This window comes from Dendrobates tinctorius, unplaced genomic scaffold (genome assembly GCF_039654945.1).
Source record: "Dendrobates tinctorius isolate UK_male_01 unplaced genomic scaffold, ASM3965494v1 ptg000022l, whole genome shotgun sequence".
Classification (NCBI taxonomy): Eukaryota; Metazoa; Chordata; class Amphibia; order Anura; family Dendrobatidae; genus Dendrobates; species Dendrobates tinctorius.
This window is the reverse complement of record NW_027361690.1, coordinates 41,848,177-41,869,043: the sequence shown is the minus strand read 5'-3', so window position 1 is coordinate 41,869,043 and position 20,867 is coordinate 41,848,177. Positions and strand designations below refer to the sequence as shown.

Genomic DNA, 20,867 nt, shown 5'->3' with positions numbered 1-20,867 from the left:
ACCAAACATGAATTTGAATTAATCTATAATCCATGCCCCAGGCTGGCAACTTTCTATTATTTGCCAAAGATACACAAAAACATTATAAATCCACCTGGCCGCCCGATCATATCGGGCATCCAATGTCTAACAGCAAACCTTTCGAGGTTTGTTGATACTTATTTTTGCAACTGCTGGTAACCTCAGTTACCAGCGTTTCTTAAAGATACAACTCATGCCCTCACGTTACTTCATAATGTTTCTTGGCAGGACCATTTTATCATGGGCACCCTTGACGTCATGTCACTATACACTGTTATTGAAAATACTAAGGGATGTGAGTCTGCATCATACTTCCTAAAAAAAAATTTCCACATTACCAATGGATCAGATTGACTTTTTAACAGACTGTATGCCATTCATCCTAACTCATAACTATTTTAAATATCAGGAAAACTACTATACCCAGCAGGGGGGCACCGCCATGGGTACCAGGTTTGCCCCCAGTTTTGCTAATTTATATGTGGGCAGATGGGAAGAAGATAACATTTACCCTGGGGGCTTATTGCATAAGAACCTGGTCCTATGGCGGCGTTTTATCGACGATGTTATCTTTATTTGGTCAGGGGGACCAGATTCCCTCAACCAGTTTTTAAACGATATTAACCATAATGATTTTTTTTTTTAATTTTCGGCAAATATTAGCAATGAAAAAAAAGCATTTTTTAGACTTAACTGTTTTTATTGAAAACTCTGCATTGCACACTTGCACCGTTAACAAACCCACGGACACAAATAGCTTTATCCCACCTCGCTGGCTGTTAAATATACCTAAGAGTCAGTCTATGAGATTATACCGCAACTGCTCTAGACCTTCTGATTTCGCTAGGGAGGCTGAATCCCTTACCTCCAAATTTTTGGAGAAGGGGTACAGCTATAAATCATTGGAAGCATCAAAAGATTTAGTCAGTAATATGAACCGTCAAGACATTCTAAAAGAAAACACAAAAATAAAAAGTAGTGAAAATGATTTTCTCCTTCGTCTCATTGGGGGACACATATACTGTGGGGACACAGATACTGTGGGTGTATGCTTCTGCCGCTAGGAGGCTGACACGAAGTGGAAAAAAAGAGGTTAGCTCCTCCTCAGCCGTATACACCCTCGCCCCTATTGCGGGCTTCGGAACTCAGTTTTTTGCTTAGTGTCCATGGAGGCACACACGTGTGGTTTTGCTCCAGACTTTTTCTTATTTTTTTTCCCATGAAGATGAGACAGGGGCGACGTACCCTATTGAAAGGATCCGATCCCCCAAACCAACAATGGGCGAGCAAGTGCGAGTGTCCCTCCACGTATCCTCTCCCGTGACGTGGGACACAATTCCGGACTTAGCCCTGACCACCCCTAGGTATTGAAACCATGAGCTGTACAGAGGCACAAGACTAGTCCATGCGGCCCCCACTGCTCCACCAATGCTCAGACTGCGGTGCTACAAGGTGGCAGACGGTCCCTCTCCTCACCCCCTGAAGGGGTTAGATGGAGCTAGGGTGCCTGCACAGTCCTATTTTATCAAGACCCCCTCACATACCTGCGCTCAGGCTGAAGAGGATCATCGGTGAGGAGAAGGTCTGGGAGGGCCCCTGCGAATATCTCAGGGATGGAGCCCCCAGCCGGCGGAAGCCACCGGCCATGCAAGGCTGATAGTGGCTGGACCCGTCAGGCGGCGCCGCGCAGTTAGTGGAGCCATGTTTTTTTGTGTACCGCGCGCCCCCCTCCCCCCGGTCGGGTAGGGGAAAAATTGAGGCCGCGGCTGGAAGTCCCGCCCCTGGAGCCGCGTGTCACTTCCGGCGGCCCGCCCCGTACTGGGCGGCGGCGAAGAAATTAGGCCCCGGCTTCGGAGTGTGACTAGGCCGCAGAACGGAAATGCTGCCCCTAGAGCGGTTTTACATGCTGGTTCACTCCCAGCTGGTGGCGCGCGGTTTGGAGGAAGCAGCCAAGATAGGGGGGGCGCAGGACTGGGGTAAGTGCTGCACGAGAGGCCACGCTACAGGGAAAACGAGGTGCTACCTCCTCCCCACATCCCCAGCAGCGGACAGATACAGCATGTCCGAAAAGGCAAAGACGCACACGTTCTTTTACACTTCATGCATCTCTTGTCGGGCTGCGTTTCCACGGGCGCAGAGCAAGCGATTATGCGAGGTCTACGAATCCGAACGCACACAGGAGCCCTCCCCTGTGACCGTGACCAATGTGTCAAATCCCCCCGGAGTGGGCCCGATCACTGTCACAGTCCATGGTGTCGCTTGCGAGAGCAATAGAGTCCCTCCAGCTCACAAAAGCATCCGGCCTGCAGGGGCCGCTCTCACTCCAGGTAGACCCGGAGGAAACGAATCCACATGGTGTCGCCCAGTTCATCCGGTGCCTTGGCATCCGGAAGCTCTGCTTCTCGCTCCCCGTCACCAGTGGTTGATAGCGAGCAGACCTCAGATTGCGACTCAGACGAGCCCCTTGACCTGGTCACGTGAAATAGTGGACAGCCTCATAGAAGCCGTCAATCGGACCCTGGGGATTGAGGATGATCCCGCAGCGGCTATGGGGCATAAAGTGGCATTTAAGTGAGTGAAGCGCAGGCACAGAGTTTTCCTCTCATCCAGAGTTTGAGGACATAGTGCAGCGGCACAGAGAACGTCCAGACAGGCGTTTCTCGGGTCAAAAGGCACTCGAAACAAGGTATCCGTTTGCTCCGGACCTCTGTAAAAGATGGATGGAATCCCTGATGGTGGATCCTCCGGTTTCGCACCTAGCCACTAAGACCCTGCTATCCGTCCCTAGTGGTTCCTCGATTAAGGATCCCACGGATCGCCTTATAGAGAGCTTAGCTCACTCAGTATATAAGGCGTCGGGGTCAGCACTCGCTCCCTTGTTTGCAGCAACTTGGGTAGCCAAGGCTATGATATCATGGTCAGAAACATTAAACAAGGTCGCGCAGGAGCTACCTGCAGAGATTTTGTAGATCGCAGGTCAGATGGCGATGTGTTGTGAGTTCATTTTCCCCTTCGTCACTGAGGTCTGGTGAACTCCCTATTCTGGTAAAGGAAGGTAATGAGCCTGATTATCAGGCACCTGAGCCTAATGATGATGACTGGCTGAGTGGAGTCACGGACTGGATATAAGGCTGCCGACGCCCTTCTGCCCTGCGGGTGATTTCTCTGTGGACTTCTAGGAGACCAGTCTGATTCCTGCTCCTCTAAAGCTAAGTTTTCTGCTTTGCCTTTTAGCATTTGTGTTTTGTTTTTGTTTGCCCTGCTTTTCTGGATTCTGCCATTCCCTGCTGGGGTGAGCTGAATCTCCTTTTGCCGGTTGCTCTGTCTTCAGAATATTCCTGAGTACTGACATAGTCTTTTTGAAGCCTAGCGTCTTCAGGGCCTTTTTCACTGTCAGTCTGTTGGCTCTTATTTTCATAGGGTTTTTCACGGATTGCAGACAGCAGCCTTCCTGTCCTTTCCTATCTAGTTAGCTTGGGCCCCGTCTTTGCTCAGTCTATCTTTCTGTCTGTGTTGTGTTCTTTCTTCTTGCTTCACTGTCATATGTGGGGGGGCTGCCTTTTGCTTTGGGGTCTGCTCTGGGGCAGTTTAGATTTCCCTTTCTGTCTTTAGGCTATTTAGTCCTCCGGCTGTGATCGAGGGGTCTAGGGCATTGTAGGAACCCCCCACGGCTACTGCTAGTTGTGTTGATAGGTTCAGGGGTCTGCAATCCGATAGCTGCCAACCTCTCTGGTTTTCTGGACTAAGCTAGCATTTCTGTTTTTGCCTCCTACGGTGACTCAATCATAACAGAATCACCCGCCATACCGCATATCCTAGGGTACTCAATAGCAGGAAAGAATTGTTTTTAAAAAAAAAAAAAAAGTGTGTATACTCTTTCCTCTATATCTCTGAGGCCGTAGGGGGAATTTTTTTTCTCTCAATGGAGATAAAGCAATTGTCTGATCGTGTGGAGCAGCTCGCTGCGGAAGTGCGGGGAATTTCCGCCTACCTTGCTCGTTCGCATGCTGTTGAACCAAATATCCCTACACCTGATGTGTTTTTTGGGGATCGATCTAAATTTTTGAGTTTCAAAAATAATTGTAAATTATTTTTTGCCTTGAAGCCTAACTCGTCAGGGAGCTCCGCGCAGCAGGTTAAAATTGTCATCTCTTTACTGCGTGGCGATCCCCAGGATTGGGCGTTTTCTTTGAAACCAGATGATCCTATTCTGACTAGTGTGAGCGCGTTCTTTCAGGCCTTGGGGTTGTTGTATGACGAGCCTAATGCTGTTGATCAGGCTGAAAAGACCCTGTTGGCATTGAACCAGGGTCGAGATTCTGCAGAGTTGTACTGTCAAAAGTTCCAAAAGTGGGCGGTCCTTACTACCTGGAATGATAATGCCTTGGCTGCTTTCTTTCGGAAGGGTTTGTCAGAAGCCGTAAAAGATACTATGGTGGGATTTCCTGTTCCCTCTGGTCTGGACGATTCTATGTCATTCAGGTTGATCGGCGTTTACGTGAACGCAGGATTGCACGAGAGGTGTTGCCACCGGTTGAACAGACGTCTGAACCTATGCAATGTGATAGAGCTTTGTCTAAGGCGCAACGTCAGGAGTTCAGAAGGCGTAATAAGCTGTGTTTTTTCTGTGGAGATGCCTCGCATATTATTTCTGTTTGTCCTAAACGAGAGAAACGCTTTGCACACACGTTTTCTGTTGGTGGTGTTCAACCTAAGTTTCTTCTGGCAATTACTCTGATCTGCTCCCTGTCCACATTTTCCGCCAAGGCTTTTGTGGATTCGGGAGCAGCGCTAAACCTAATGGACTTGGATTTTGCTAAACATTGTGGATTTCCGATGACACCTCTGCAAACGCCTATCCCTTTGAGGGGGATTGATGCTACTCCTTTGGCGAAAAATAAACCCCAGTTTTGGACCCAGGTGGTCATGCGGGTCGCCCCAGACCATCAAGAAAATTGCAGATTTTTGGTGTTGCATGGTCTGCATGATGCCGTTGTTCTGGGGTTTCCCTGGTTGCAAATTCATAATCCAGTTTTGGATTGGAAATCTGTGTCTGTGGTGAGTTGGGGTTGTCGGTGTGCCTTTAGTGAGGCTCCGGTTTTTTCCACCTCTCCTCAGTCGCATGATGTTCCTGACTATTTGGCGGACTTTTATGATGTATTTAGTGAGAATAAGTCTGCGTCCTTGCCTCCTCATAGGAGTTATGACTGTGCAATTGAACTGAGCCCGGGGTGTAAATTTCCCAAGGGTCGGCTCTTCAATTTATCTGTACCCGAGCATGAGGCTATGCGGTCCTATATTAAGGAGGCGTTGGAGAAGGGTCATATTAGACCATCCTCTTCACCCTTAGGTGCCGTTTTTTTTTTTTTGTGGCCAAAAAGGATGGTTCTTTAAGGCCTTGTATTGATTATCGTGCCCTCAACAAAATTACTATTAAATATCAGTATCCGTTACCCCTGATTTCGGATCTATTCTCTAGAGTTAGAGGTGCTTGCTGGTTTACCAAGCTTGACCTCAGGGGGGCGTATAATCTTATCCGCATTAAGCAGGGGGATGAATGGAAGACGGCGTTTAATACTCCGGAGGGACATTTTGAGTACCTGGTGATGCCTTTTGGGCTCACTAATGCCCCTTCTGTCTTCCAGTGCTTCATGAACGATATTTTCCGAGACTTTGTCGATAAATTTTTGATTATCTATCTGGATGATATTTTGATCTTCTCCAAGGATTGGGATTCTCATGTGGAACATATTCGGACTGTGTTCCGGATCTTGAGGGAGAATTCCCTGTATGTCAAAGGATCGAAATGCCTTTTTGGAGTACAGAGGATTTCATTTTTGGGATTTATTTTGTCTCCGTCAACTATTGAAATGGACCCGGCCAAGGTACAGGCCATTTATGATTGGGTTCAGCCCACTTCTTTGAAGGCCCTCCAGAAGTTTTTGGGTTTTGCTAATTTTTATCGGAAATTTATAGCAAAATTTTCTAGTATTGCCAAGCCATTGACTGATCTGACTAAGAAGGGTGCTGATGTGTTGAATTGGTCTCCGGAGGCTGTTGCTTCCTTTCAGGAGCTGAAGCGAAGATTTACCTCTGCCCCGGTTTTGCGGCAACCTGATGTCTCACTCCTGTTCCAGGTAGAGGTGGATGCTTCTGAGATTGGTGCAGGAGCTGTTTTGTCCCAAAAGGATCCTGTAACATCTAAAATGAATCCCTGTGCTTTCTTTTCCCGAAAGTTCTCTCCATCTGAACGTAACTATGATGTGGGGAATCGGGAAATGTTGGCCATGAAATGGGCATTTGAGGAGTGGAGACATTGATTGGAGGGAGCTAAACATCAAGTTGTGGTCCTCACTGACCACAAGAATTTGATTTACATAGAGTCGGCTAAACGCTTGAACCCTAGACAGGCTAGGTGGGCCTTGTTTTTTACACGTTTTGATTTTGTGGTCTCTTTTCTTCCTGGAACTAAGAATGTCAAGGCAGACGCCCTCTCTAGGAGCTTCTTTGCTGATTCTCCTGTGGTGACCAAGCCTGCTACCATCTTAGGCGAAGGGATAGTTCTTTCTGCCATCTCGCCCGATTTGAGACTTGCTCTGCAAGAGTTCCAGGAGGACAAACCTGAGCGTTGTCCCAGTGGAAAGTTGTATGTTCCTGACCAGTGGAAGAAGAGAGTGATGTCTGAAGTTCATTGCTCTGCTTTGGCTGGTCATCCAGGTATTTTTGGTACTAGAGATCTGGTGAGTTGCTCTTTTTGGTGGCCCGCCTTGTCTCATGATGTCAGGAATTTTGTGCAGTCCTGTGGGACTTGCTCCCGGTCTAAATCTTGTTCTCGCTCTAGTGGGTTGTTGATGCCTTTGCCGGTCCCCAGGAGGCCATGGACCCATATTTCAATGGATTTCATCTCTGATATGCCGGTCTCTCAAAGAATGACTGTTATTTGGGTGATTTGTGATAGGTTCTCTAAGATGGTTCATCTTGTACCACTCCCTAAGTTGCCGTCTTCCTCTGAGTTGGTTCCCCTGTTTTTGCAACAGGTGGTTCGCTTGCACGGGATTCCTGAGAACATTGTATCTGACAGAGGAGTTCAGTTTGTGTCTAGATTTTGGAGGACTTTCTGTTCCAAGCTTGGAATTCAGTTGTCCTTCTCCTCTGCTTTTCACCCTCAGACCAATGGGCAGACAGAGAGAACAAACCAGACCTTGGAGTCGTATTTGAGATGTTTTATTTCCGCTGATCAGGATGATTGGGTTTCATTTTTGCCCTTGGCCGAATTTGCTTTAAATAATAGAGCTAGTTCTGCCACTTTGATGTCACCTTTTTTTTGTAACTTTGGGTTTCATCCTCGATTTTCTTCAGGGCATGTGGAGCCTTCTGCCTGCCCAGGTGTTGACACTGTGGTGGAGAGAATGCACCAGATCTGGGACCAAGTGGTGGATAAGTTATCTCTCTCCCAGGAAAAGGCCCAGCGGTTTTCCAATCGACATAGGACCATTGGTCCCCAGTTTAAGATTGGTGATATGGTGTGGTTATCATCAAAAAATATTGCTATGAAGGTGGCTTCTCCTAAGTTTAAGCCTAGATTTTTGGACCTTACAAGATTTTGGAGATTATTAATCCGGTCTCTTTTTGTTTGGCTCTTCCTGTCACATTTAAAATCCATAATGTGTTCCATAAGTCCTTGTTGAAGAGGTTTGTTGAACCAGTTGTTCCTGGGGTGGCACCTCCGGACCCTGTATTGGTTGAAGGTAACATGGAATATGAGGTAGAGAAAATACTGGATTCCAGTCTGGCTAGACGGAGACTCCAGTATTTGGTTAAGTGGAAGGGTTATGGTCAGGAGGATAATTCCTGGGTCTCTGCCTCTGATATTCATGCCAAAAGATTGGTGCGTGCCTTTCATCGGGCTCACCCTGATCGCCCTGGTGGCGTGGTTGAGGGTTCGGTGACCCCTCCTCAAGGGGGAGGTACTGTTGTGAGTTCATTTTCCCCTTCGTCACTGAGGTCTGGTGAACTCCCTATTCTGGTAAAGGAAGGTAATGAGCCTGATTATCAGGCACCTGAGCCTAATGATGATGACTGGCTGAGTGGAGTCACGGACAGGATATAAGGCTGCCGACGCCCTTCTGCCCTGCGGGTGATTTCTCTGTGGACTTCTAGGAGACCAGTCTGATTCCTGCTCCTCTAAAGCTAAGTTTTCTGCTTTGCCTTTTAGCATTTGTGTTTTGTTTTTGTTTGCCCTGCTTTTCTGGATTCTGCCATTCCCTGCTGGGGTGAGCTGAATCTCCTTTTGCCGGTTGCTCTGTCTTCAGAATATTCCTGAGTACTGACATAGTCTTTTTGAAGCCTAGCGTCTTCAGGGCCTTTTTCACTGTCAGTCTGTTGGCTCTTATTTTCATAGGGTTTTTCACGGATTGCAGACAGCAGCCTTCCTGTCCTTTCCTATCTAGTTAGCTTGGGCCCCGTCTTTGCTCAGTCTATCTTTCTGTCTGTGTTGTGTTCTTTCTTGCTTCACCGTCATTATATGTGGGGGGCTGCCTTTTGCTTTGGGGTCTGCTCTGGGGCAGTTTAGATTTCCCTTTCTGTCTTTAGGCTATTTAGTCCTCCGGCTGTGATCGAGGAGTCTATGGCATTGTAGGAACCCCCCACGGCTACTGCTAGTTGTGTTGATAGGTTCAGGGGTCTGCAATCCGATAGCTGCCAACCTCTCTGGTTTTCTGGACTTAGCTAGCATTTCTGTTTTTGCCTCCTACCGTGACTCAATCATACCAGCGATGGCCGGAGACTATGTAATCAATGCGTCTTTGGATGCGGCCAATTGCTCAGCATTTGCTGCCGCTAATGCAATTTCGATCAGAAGGGCCCTATGGTTAAGGACATGGCGAGCCGATTCTTCTTCTAAGAGGACCTTGACTTCCCTGCCTTATCAGTGCGGCCTCCTATTTGGGGAGAAGTTGGATCAACTTATCTCCGACTCCACAGGAGGGAAGAGTGGGTTTCTCCCTCAACAAAGGGTCAAACCGCTTTTTCATCACCCGTTTCAGGCACGTTTTCGGCCTTTCGCAACACCGGGTGGACTACAGCGGCCAATTCCGCCGCCTCAGGCCGCCCCAACCAGGATAGGGAGCGGCAGGTCTCGTATAGAGCCAACCCATTGGGGAGATTGCGTACTCAGCAGCCCCGATCGAGGAGATCGAGATCCCAAAGATCGTCGGCCAAATGACTCGAGGCCTTTACCAGACGACACTGGCAAGGTGGGCAGCCGCCTACTCTGGTTTGTCCACGTCTGGGCCAATGTCGCTCACAACACATGGGTAAAAGAATTGGTGGCCTCAGGTTACAAAATAGAATTTGTCAGATACCCGCCAAGACGGTTTTTTCTTTCCCGGCTTCCCAGGGTGGATGCCCAGGCAAGGGCTCTATTGGGAGCCATCAAATCACTCCAGCACAACGGAGTCATTGTTCCAGTGCCGGAACACGAAAAAAATCAGGGATTCTATTCCAACCTTTTTGCGGTCCCCAAAAAGGACGGGTCGGTCAGGCCTGTTTTGGACCTGAAGCTTCTGAACAAATTCATCAGGATCAGACATTTCCGGATGGAGTCTCTCCGGTCAGTCATATCTGCCATGGAGCAGGGAGAATACTTGGCCTCAATAGGTATCCAGGATGCATATCTGCATATTTCCATTCTTCCTCCTCATCAGAGGCGTAGTCGTCTTGCCTTATCTGGACGACCTCTTGGTCAAAAGCCCTTCAATGCGGGCATGCAAGGAAAATGTCAACATCACGCTAGATACTCTTGCCCGCTTAGGGTGGTTGGTCAATGCGAAGAAGTCATCCCTTGTGCCAGCTCAAAAGATCTCTTTTCTAGGAATGATTCTCGACACTCGCCGAGGGTTGGTAATTCTCCCTCAGCAAAAGGTGCTAGCGCTCCGGCAGGGATTCCGGACACTTCGGCATCCAGTCCCTCATACCATCCGATCCGGGATGAGGAGTCTAGGGAAAATGGTGGCAGCAATGGAAGCGGTACCGTTTGCCCAGTTCCATCTTCGCCCCCTGCAGCACGCCCTTTTGTCAGCTTGGGACAAGAATCCCTTCACGCTCGATCGGCAGTGCCGACTGTCCTTTCTAGTCAGGCAGTCGCTTGGATGGTGGTTAACCAGTTCCTCTCTGACCCAGGGGAAACCTTTCCCCCCAGACCATTGGTTGGTGATGACAACCGACGCCAGTCTCCTCGGCTGGGGAGCGGTGTTTCGCTACCACACGACCCAGGGACGGTGGTCGCCACAGGAGGCACGCCTCCCGATCAACTTACTGGAGATACGAGCAATTCGGCTGGCTCTGCAGCAGTTTCATCACTTTCTAGCAGGACGCCCTGTCCGGATTCAGTCGGACAATGCCACGGCGGTGGCTTACATAAATTACCAAGGGGGCACCCGCAGCAGAGCAACCATGCGCGAGGTGGAGCTCGTGCTGCAGTGGACAGAAGCAAACCACTCGGTGATTTCGGCTTTCCGCATCCCGGGCGTGGAAAATTGGGCGGCAGACTTTCTGAACCGGCAGGGTCGTGCGTCCGGAGAGTGGTCTCTACATCCCCAAGTCTTCCAGCAGATTTGTCAGCTGTGGGGAACTCCAGATGTGGATCTGATGGTGTCCAGAGTGAACGCCAAGGTGCCCACATATGTCGCTCGGGCCAGGGACCCGCAGGCAATCGCTGTGGACGCGTTGGTTCTGCCATGGAGCCAGTGTCGCCTCCCATATCTATTTCCCCCGCTGCCACTACTTCCGAGGGTCATCAAGAAGATCAAGACGGAAGGGGTTCTGGCGATTCTGCTGGCCCCATCGAGCGTGGTACGCAGATCTAATGCAGCCTCTCGCCGATGTTCCTTGGCGCCTGCCAGAGCGCCCAGATCTACTTTCTCAAGGGCCGATTTCCCACCCGAACTCAGGGGCCCTGTGTTTGACGGCATGGCCGTTGAATCTTGGATTCTAGCCCAGGCAGGGTTCGGGAGCAAGGTGGTCGCTACAATTAGCGCCCGGAAGCCTGCTTCAGCACGAATTTACCACCACACCTGGAAGGTGTTCTTTGCTTGGTGTCGAGGCCGCGGTGTTTCTCCGCTGAGATTCTCGATCCCCAACATCTCGACTTTTCTCCAGTCGGGCCTAGACTCGGGCTTAGCCCCAAGTTCCCTCAGGAGACAAATATTGGCCTTATCCGTCCTGTTCCAGCACAGAATTGCTACCAATTTGCAGGTGAAGACTTTCATCCAGGGAGTCTCCCACTTGGTACCTCCCTATAAGGCGCCTATGGATGCTTGGGACCTTAACCTGGTCCTAAGTGTTCTGCAGGAAGCTCCATTTGAACCACTTCAGGATATCTCCTTCAGGTACCTTTCCTGGAAAGTGGTGTTCCTAGTGGCCATCACTTCTATCAGTCGGGTTTCAGAACTGGCAGCCCTGACCTGCCAAGCCCCGTTCCTCACTTTCCATAAGGATAAGGTGGTCCTAGACCAGCCCTTCCTTTTCTGCCGGAAGTCGTGTCCTCTTTTCACATTAATGAAGATGTTGTTTTGCCTTCATTTTGTCCAGCACTGGTGCGCCGTGTGGAAAAGGCTCTTCACACGTTAGACCTGGTAAGAGCCCTCCAGAGGTACGTGTCGCGGATGGCACCCTTTCGTCAGACGGACACGCTGTTTGTGCTCCCCGAAGGGCGCGGGAAGGGACTCGCTGCCTCAAAAGCAACCATAGCAGATGGAGTCGTTTGACTATTCAGGAGTCCTACCGCATTGGAGGCACGCCGATTCCAGCAGGGATCAGAGCGCACTCTACCCGGGCAGTGGGCGCCTTTTGGGAGCTTCGGCACCAGGCTTCGACGGAACAGGTTTGCAAGGCAGCAACCTGGTCCAGCCTGCACACATTTTCCAAACATTATAATATCCATGCTCAGGCCTCGGCGGATGCGAGCCTGGGTAGAAGGATTCTCCAAGCAGCGGTGGCGCACCTTTTAAATAAGAGGTGCATGTAGCTTAGATCGGTGAGTCAATCTCCCACCCAGGGACTGCTTTAGGACGTCCCACAGTATCTGTGTCCCCCAATGAGACGAAGGAGAAACATGGATTTTTGTGATAACTCACCGTAAAATCCTTTTCTCCAAGACGCTCATTGGGGGACACAGCACCCACCCTTTTAGCCAGTTGGCTCTGTTTTTGTTTAGTTAATACGCATTTATTTATGTGATATAAGGGTGGTCCTTTTCTGGACATGTTGTACCTGTATTAAGTTTGATTTTGTTGTTCTCCTACTGCTTTGACACCAAACTGAGTTCCGCCCGCAATAGGGGCGAGGGTGTATACAGCGGAGGAGGAGCTAGCCTCTTTTTTTCACTTAGTGTCAGCCTCCTAGCGGCGGAAGCATACACCCACAGTATCTGTGTCCCCCAATGAGCGTCTCGGAGAAAAGGATTTTACGGTGAGTTATCACAAAAATCTATGTTTCTGAATTTTACCCCAATAATAACACAATATAGCTCTAATTCTGGTATTTTAAGGAAAATTGTGACTAAACATTGGGGGTTATTGAAAGATGATAAAATTTTGGGAGGACTGGTTCCTCTGGCCCCCCCGTTTTATATATAGAAAAGCACGCAATTTAGGTAATATAATTGCACCTACGGTACAAAATAATAAATCTAGAAGCTCTAATACTTTTATTCACACCTTAAAATGTTTTTATCCATGCTGAAAATGTATTATCTGCTCACAAACTTGCACCAAGAAAAAGCTAGTAGTGACAAACGATGGTCACAGTTTTACCATAAAAGTTTTTTTCACCTGTTCTTGAGATGGCAATATATATATATATATATATATATATATATATATATATATATATATATATATATATATATAGCAAAGTCCAGCAATAACGTGAGCAATCCAGGATGCTGTTAAAAAATTTTTTCTTTCTTTTTATTCATAAATCCATTAAAATGCGGGCACAACGGAGTTAACCAGGTCAGCTGAGGTTTCAGGTGGTTCACAGGAGTGGTCTACATTGTTGGATATATATATATATATATATATATATATATATATATATATATATATATATATATATATATAATGCCCATGTGAAAAACTTTGTGAGTCGCACGAAACGCCCTCTTAAAATGCGAATTGGAGAACATATTAGAAATATAAAAAATAAATTTATGGGCCATCCACTTTCCAAACATTTTATTGAACATCACAATGGTGAGGTGCATAATATGGATGTCACGGGCTTTGTGCATGTACCACCACCTTGGAGGAAAGGGGATTATATAGCCCTTATGCCACGGACAGAAACCAAATGGATTTTCACTGTGGATACGCTGATCCCTAAGGGATTGAACAGTGAACTGGAACTATTTGGCTTTTACTAATTGGAGCATGCTCTATTAGACCTGCATTGCAACAGCTGAGCATGGGATCTGACAGGTATAAAATGACCACATTATCAGAAAGGACCATCCCTGAGGAAGGAAACCGTGTTTCCGAAACGCGTTGGATGCTTTGTGGTCCTTTCGGTCTCCCGTACTTCCCTACTGCTTTTACCAAGTTCAGATCACGTGTTATCACGTGACCCCCGTGTCATGGGAGATCCTGCTCCTAAGAACCCACATCAGCGAGGACGCAGCAACTGACTACGGCTGCCGGGATTACATCACCGCGGTTGTACCGCTATTACAGCTGCCTCTATCAGTGCAGAGAGCTCCAAGGACTTGGCTGGAGCCACGATCGGCAGTATACTACGTCTCATCACGTGACCACTGACGTCACGGCAGGTCCTGTTGTCCTCCACGCTCACTAACAAGGGCACAGTTACCGGCCGCGGCTGCTAGGATTTTCTGGATTACTTATTTCTGCACGGACTTCCATTGTGAGTGAGCACTCCTACATTGAGTCAGGTAACTCAGTTGAGATACTCCCTTGGGACCAGGCTTTTACCATTTTTGATATATTTTTTTTAAATATATATTTTTTGGACAATTAAGAGCTTCCACCGTCCGGGGCAGGCTCTAACATATTATATCAGTTGGTGGATGGGCTCATGTTTCAGTGGTGCAAATATGTTCCACACCTTTATGTGAGCTTTATTATGGCAGTTTTAACTCCTTAATCTCTCTTCATACAGGTGTGTTTTTGCAGAGGAGCGTTTTATGCGTGATTAACCGTTCTGCCCTTTTCACAGCCTCTTTTAGGCTTGGATTTCACGGATTTTCACCATTGTATTTCATCTTATCATAAATAACTTTTTGCAGTTCTTATTGTTGCAGATACTGTTTTATTTTATTTATTTTTTCCCCACATTCATTTGGGCTTAGTGCAATTTAGGCAGTACAATTGCACTTACTGTGCAAAGTAATATTACAGCATTATTATTGTAGGCCATTGCCATTGTGGTCCATTATATCCAGAGGGTTTATGCTTTTTATTCTATTTGTGATTGTGTCATTATTTGTAATAAATTCTATTAATTAGGTTTGTGCGTGAATCTATTCATTTTTATTAGCACTTTAACTGATGTTTAAAAAAAATTGTATTAAAGTGAACAGCAGAAATGAGAATGACCTGGATACGGCTCCAACTGTTGGAGTACTATATCTGATTATTTTCTTGCTTTTGTACACACAGCATTACTAGAGGGATTTGATATTCGAGAATGCATCAATATAATAGAAGAACACATAAACCGACAGGTCAGTCCATCACATATACGTTGCAGGGCACCAATGTGGCTGGTAGTACTGGTATTTTTCATGCATGTACTTGGTTATTGCTTCATTTGCAGGTTTCGCCCATTGAAAGCCTACGGTTGCTGTGTCTGCTGTCTCTCACAGAGAATGGTAGGCCTTGTGTCTTGTCACTAATCCCTTGTCACTTATTTTACAGATTGATTGCCTTATTTTTTTTATTTTTTAAGGTTTAATAACAAAAGATTACAGATCTTTGAAGACTCAATACCTACAGGTCTGTGTGGTTCTCTGTATATAATAAGAGAGTTCTTTAGGAAATGTCATGTGCATGTTTACAAACTGTGATACTTGCAAAAGGGGGTGTTACTAGATACTAACCATGCCGGTCGGAGGGCGCCCAAACTTTTGCATCAGTCCATTTTTCTTTTTGTAATTTTTAAAACATAATGACATATATCTACCTATCTATCTGTCAGACTGTCTATCTGCCTACCTATCTATCTATCTGGCCTAAAAATTAAAAGAAATGTGTCATCTTTAACTTTAGGCCTTTTACAGATCATTTCACCTTCAACTTGCTTAACTGTTCACACAACTTCAGAAGTTGTGCCCAAACTTTTACATGCCACTGTACCATTATATAGGCCCCTCAAAGACACTTAAAAATGGAATAGGGCCATACAAATAGGATTTGTCAATTTCCTTTAAAAACAAAAAGAAAAATTGCGCTAAACATTTAAGCTTCATAACAAAATAAAAGGATATTTGATGGCGCTAGTGTGAAGTAGACATATGGGAAATGTAATTTACTATTTTGTTTATAACTAACTGGTTTAAGGGTATTAAAATTCAGAGATTGAAATTTGCTACATTTTCTTCAAATTTTCATAAATTTTCACACATAAACGCAAAACAGGCCTACATTTACCGTAACATAAAGTACAATGTGTCATGAAAAAACATTCTCATAATCACTGGGATATGTAGAAATATTCCAGCGTTATTACCACATAAAGTAACACGTTACATTTGATAAATGGGGCGGTGTCATCGTGCCAGGGTTAAGCTACCGAGAGCGGTACTTTCGTGTCTTCATTGAACTCAGTTGACCCTTTTTTAACATAGTTTAAACATGGAAAGAAGCTTTAAATACAATACTAATGGCATTAAAATTAGGAAATGCAGAATTCACCTGATTACAGCTCCGACTGACTAATGTCTCCTATGCTTTCTGAAACCCAATTATCTCCAGGCGCATTGATTTGCCGCGGTCTGGTCAGTTGTATGAAGTTATTATAACTGGTTCAGTATTGATATGTTTTTCCAGAACTTTATTCCCGTCTTGAGTTGAACTCTGCATCTCCTGGTTTCTGTAGAGTTACGGCCCTGAGCATCTGCTGACCTTTTCCAATCTAAAGCGCGCCGGGCTGCTGACTGAACAAGCTCCGGGAGAGACACTGACTGCGGTGGAGAGCCGAGTGAGCAAACTGGTCACCGACAAAGCTGTAGGTGAGGTTGGGGTTTTGTTCTTTTACTGTCATAGGGTCCATCCCAACAAGAACTGGTAAGACTGTTCAGCCTAGTTAAAATGATTGTAGAGATGGCAATAGTGGCGGATGCATGAGACGTCCATTTGGTATACAGTTGCCATGGACATTATAACTTTATCAGTACCTTCAGAGATCAGCGGTGACAGAAACTAGAATTTTTCTTGCTTTAAACTTTTGTGTTTTTCTGTACGGTTTTCAGGAAAGCTTACTGATGCATTTTCATCTTTGGCAAAAAAGAGTCATTTCAGAGGGATCAGCAAAAGGCTTGGACTAGTAAGTAATCTGTTGTACCAGTATATTATACGATTAGTCTTTCTTACTTATAAGTGTGTAGATTAGTGTGACTAGCGTTAAAGGGGTTGTCCAGTGTTCTGGTGAAAGTCTGTAGTCACACGCTCTGCCTGCAGACTTTTGAATCCTCTCAACGCATGCTGTCACGATTTTTCAGTATTGCTGACAAGACCGGTTGGTTATGTGACTGCAAGTACGTTATTTGCATATTTCTGGTCATATTCCAACTAGACGTGCTCGACCTCGCACAAATCACTTGTATTGAGTGAGGCCAATATGTGTATAGTATCCATCACAGAAGGGCCGAACGCTCTACAGTAACTTTCTGAAAAAACACAATTCAATCACCACAAAAAGAACCCAGAAGTGGCATTCATGTTAAATCCCTCTATTTCATGACAGTCAGCATAAAATAATAGCAAGCACACCCTTCTGCATTTGCAATGTGTTCTCTGGCCTCAGACCCAGGAAGGATGCCATCCTGTTACTTTATACGTGTCTGATATGCACTCTGGTGACAATATAGTGCAATGTAGCAGAGAACAATCTGTACAATAAGACCGCAGCTTCACGAGGACTACCTACATAACATAATAATGGCAGGAAAGAGAAACGCTCATTTATAGGCAGTATATGACACGAAAGACTTAAGTAAAGCAATTTACTGCATTGAAAGAAAGGACGGTTCTCATGTAAGAAAGATGACAGATGTTCTTTTCCCTTCTCTTTCCAATAAAGGCCTTTGGCATTGGTTGTTATGCTGGCAATTAAAAATAATTTGCATAGAATTTGGGAGGAAGCTGCATTGCAAAAATCCATTATCGTATGAACTAGCTGTAGATCTCCCAACGTGCGCTCAACAGCCTCTTGGGCATATAATATATGAAGCTATCAGGTTTGGGTCAGGAGACCCATGGCCAGTCTGTGCATGCATGGCGGTCAGCACGTGGACTGTGACAGAGATCTGTCAGGTCTTAATTGTGGTTGCAATCTGAAAGATGCACTGTTTTAAGAAACCCTGTAATAATGGATTGGGATAAATGATCCCAAACGGGAATTACCAGTATGACCACAGCAACTATTGCAGTTTATTTTTTGAAGGAAAAGGTGCTGAGAGTGGACATTGTGACACAGTCAATCACTGTAAGTTGCAAGTTATGTCCTGGATGCAGACTGTTGCTCCTCTGGTCCTGGATGCAGACTTTTGCTCCTCTGGATGCTTTTAAATTGGCTAAACAATACTTCCAGTAAGTGCCACTTCTGCATTCATATTGTAATGATTGAGATGTAAAAAGCGGCTGTGTCGTACATGTGAAGGGAGTGCAGGAAAAAGCTTTACAGCACATGAGTATAGTGTGCATTATTATACTTCTGTCTCATCCAAGTAATCCTCACTTTAAAAAATATCAAAGCAGTCGTAGTGCTTGTGATCATACATTATGCCAGAGGTCCCCCAACTCTTCTTACCTTGAAAGGCACATTCAGCTCTGAGAGAGGGACATCCTGATCCCGTCCCCCCTCAAAGTTCTATCACCTAAAGCCCCCATTGGCGGTATAATGACTGCCAAAATTTTCCCTCACTTGGGCAGTATACTTACATGCAGCAGGCATACAGAGATTCCAACCTTACCCCGATTCTGTACGCTCCCATCAAGCACTCCCAAATCCAGCTTCAAACACCTTCCCCAACTGGCAGTATCATCTTAAATTAAATATAGCAATCTGAAGATATCTTTAAACGCCCAAAAGGCCAGTATAGGCAGCTCTAGATCTGTTTTTTCTAGTGGGACTACTCACAAAAGTCAGTAGACCTGCTCCTTTATAGCTGTTTGCTATAGGGATCACACGTCATAGACCCTAGAGCCACAAGTGACTCCCTAGCTATGGCTGCAGACTCCTGCACTATGATGTGCCGTGGTCGGGCTGAGTCATCAAGACTGGTGTAGCGCAAGCTCACTCTACGCCAGTCTTGACAGAGTGCACAGCACCAAATTTATTAAGAGGCGCACGCCACATAATGAATTCTGCACATCTAGCAAGTGACTTGCACTTCTATGCTCTGCATTTCTGGCATAGAAAATGCCCGTAGATTTGGTGAATATGAGGGGAAGGCGTAATCATGCCCTCACCCTTTCCCCAACTCTGCCCATTTCAGTGAGGTTGATACAAAAGTCACAAAAGTTTTTGCACAACTTGGCATTGTGCAAAAATGCTGCAAATTTTCAAAGCTTTTACTCCATATTTGTAGTGTACAAATATTGATGAATCGGCCCCATGGTGTGTGTGTGTATGTATGTATGTATGTGTATATGTATGTATGTGTATATATGTATGTATGTGTATATATGTATGTATGTGTATATATATATATATATATATATATATATATATATATATATATATATATATATATATATATATTATCTATCTGTGAATTATGTCAATTATCATTCAGAAGGATACAATGTAGTTTTCTTTCTCGCTTCATTGGGGGACACAGGTTACCATGGGTGTACGCTACTGTCGCTAGGAGGCTGACACTATGCAAATAAGAAAAAGTTAGCTCCTCCCCAGCAGTATACACCTACCGACAGGCCCAAATTACCTCAGTTTTTGCTTAGTGTCTGAAGGAGGCGGACCTGGATCTAACACCATATTCGCAGTATTTTTTCTTTACAGGTTTTGTGTGTTATTAATCTTTTCACCTTTATTTTTCAGATACAGCTCGTCGGGTAACAGGGTGCAGAATGCTCAACCTGTTTTCCCACATTTAAGCGACCGAGAGAGCAGTGTGGTGTCACCCACATAGCCTACTCTCGGACCCACTGGCAGGACTTTGTCCTCTGTTCCCCGTAAGGGTGTTTCAGGGTGACTCTTGGTGGGCAGTCCTTGCCTATTCCCCTCCACATCCCGCTCCTCGGAGAGGTCTGGGAGGAAGACGGTGGTCACCGGTGGTGGCCTTCCCCCTAATTCTTAAGGGGTGACACCGTCTTCTGCGCTGTCGGGACGCGGTGCAGGAAGGAGGATTGTTTTCCCAGGACCCTCTTCCCTGAGGGCTCCTGATGTCATACTCAGCTATGAAGAGGGGCCGGATTCAAGAGACAGGTAGGCCCCCTCCCCCGACCGCTAAGCCCCTGCAGCACCCACCAGTAAGCCACTGCAGCCCCTGTGTCTCCTCCATTCAGATTCAAATTCCGCACTTTTTTCTTCACATAGCGCGCGCTGTCCGACATTTTTTCTTACAACCCTCTTCCTCTGGGCTGTTCTCTGGTTAGGCCACGCCCCCTCTGGCCCTTCGGGCACGCCTTCTGGCCGGGGTCAGCCAATCGGCGCCTTCCTTTCATAATTCAGCGTCGGGCCCGTCCCCTTGCCTGTTCCTATGTCCCGTCTCTCCCTTTACTTTCATAGCACGCTGGCCACGCCCCCTCCGGCGGGCTAGCCTATCAGGACGCTGCTTTAGTTTTCTATGGCCAGACACGCACCCTTTTTGGCGCTCTCGGACTGTCTGGCCAATTACTAGAGGTGCCTAGGTTGTTAACCCCGCCCTCCGTCCTGCTCTTCTCGTGGCTGAGTGCACAGCCTCCATCTTGTGCTCCTGCAGCGTTCTTCTCTCTGGGACCTCAGATACCAGCCTCCTCATCTGTGTTCCGGCGGGGGACTTCGTTACCTGCGCTGCATCGCTGGGTGTTTGGTAGGCTCTTCTTTTCTTACCCTGACTGACTGTTAACTCTCCTCAGCAGTATCACCTCCATAGCGTTCTGCTGCAGTATTCACTTAGACTTTACCTATGCCCAATTCTGCAGGGGCCTCTGCCATTGTCCCTACGGTAGTCCACTACGCTTGTGCTCGCTGTAAGAGAAAGTGGGCTTCAGGCCAGCCGTTCCCTTTCTGCTCGTCCTGTAGTCCTTCCACCATGTCGGTGCCTCAGGACTCCTCTAACGCCTGGGATGAGAGCACTCCCCCACCTCCTGAGTGGGCCGTTGCCATGTGCCAGTCGGTTTCAGGTCTGACCGTTGCTATGTCTCAATCGGTTTCAGATCTCCCCAAAATCTCAGTCCCTGGTACAGGTCCTGGAACGTATGCCACATCCCTCTGCTGCCACCAGTGCTCCGAACACCTCTCACGGTGACTCGCACGCACCTGACCATGACCTTCCCAGGGACAGATCAGGAGAAAGGACTAGGAAGCAGACTCCGTCTAGCTCTTCCTCACATTCGGCAGCACCAAGGGTGCCCCTCTCTGCCCGTTCCCCCTCCTCGGAGGCGGAT

At 46.7% G+C, this 20,867-nt stretch overlaps 1 protein-coding gene across 3 annotated transcripts in view; it reads left to right on the top strand.

The window, feature by feature from the left end:
- VPS33B (VPS33B late endosome and lysosome associated) overlaps positions 1-20,867 on the top strand; it is a 91,722-nt gene that overhangs the window by 55,769 nt on the left and 15,086 nt on the right. For all 3 annotated transcript variants that reach the window (XM_073568641.1, XM_073568639.1, XM_073568640.1), the window contains exons 16-20: positions 14,697-14,761; positions 14,854-14,908; positions 14,986-15,032; positions 16,135-16,267; positions 16,508-16,581. In XM_073568641.1, the coding sequence (XP_073424742.1) occupies positions 14,697-14,761; positions 14,854-14,908; positions 14,986-15,032; positions 16,135-16,267; positions 16,508-16,581 (374 nt within the window). The remainder of the gene's footprint in view (positions 1-14,696; positions 14,762-14,853; positions 14,909-14,985; positions 15,033-16,134; positions 16,268-16,507; positions 16,582-20,867) is intronic.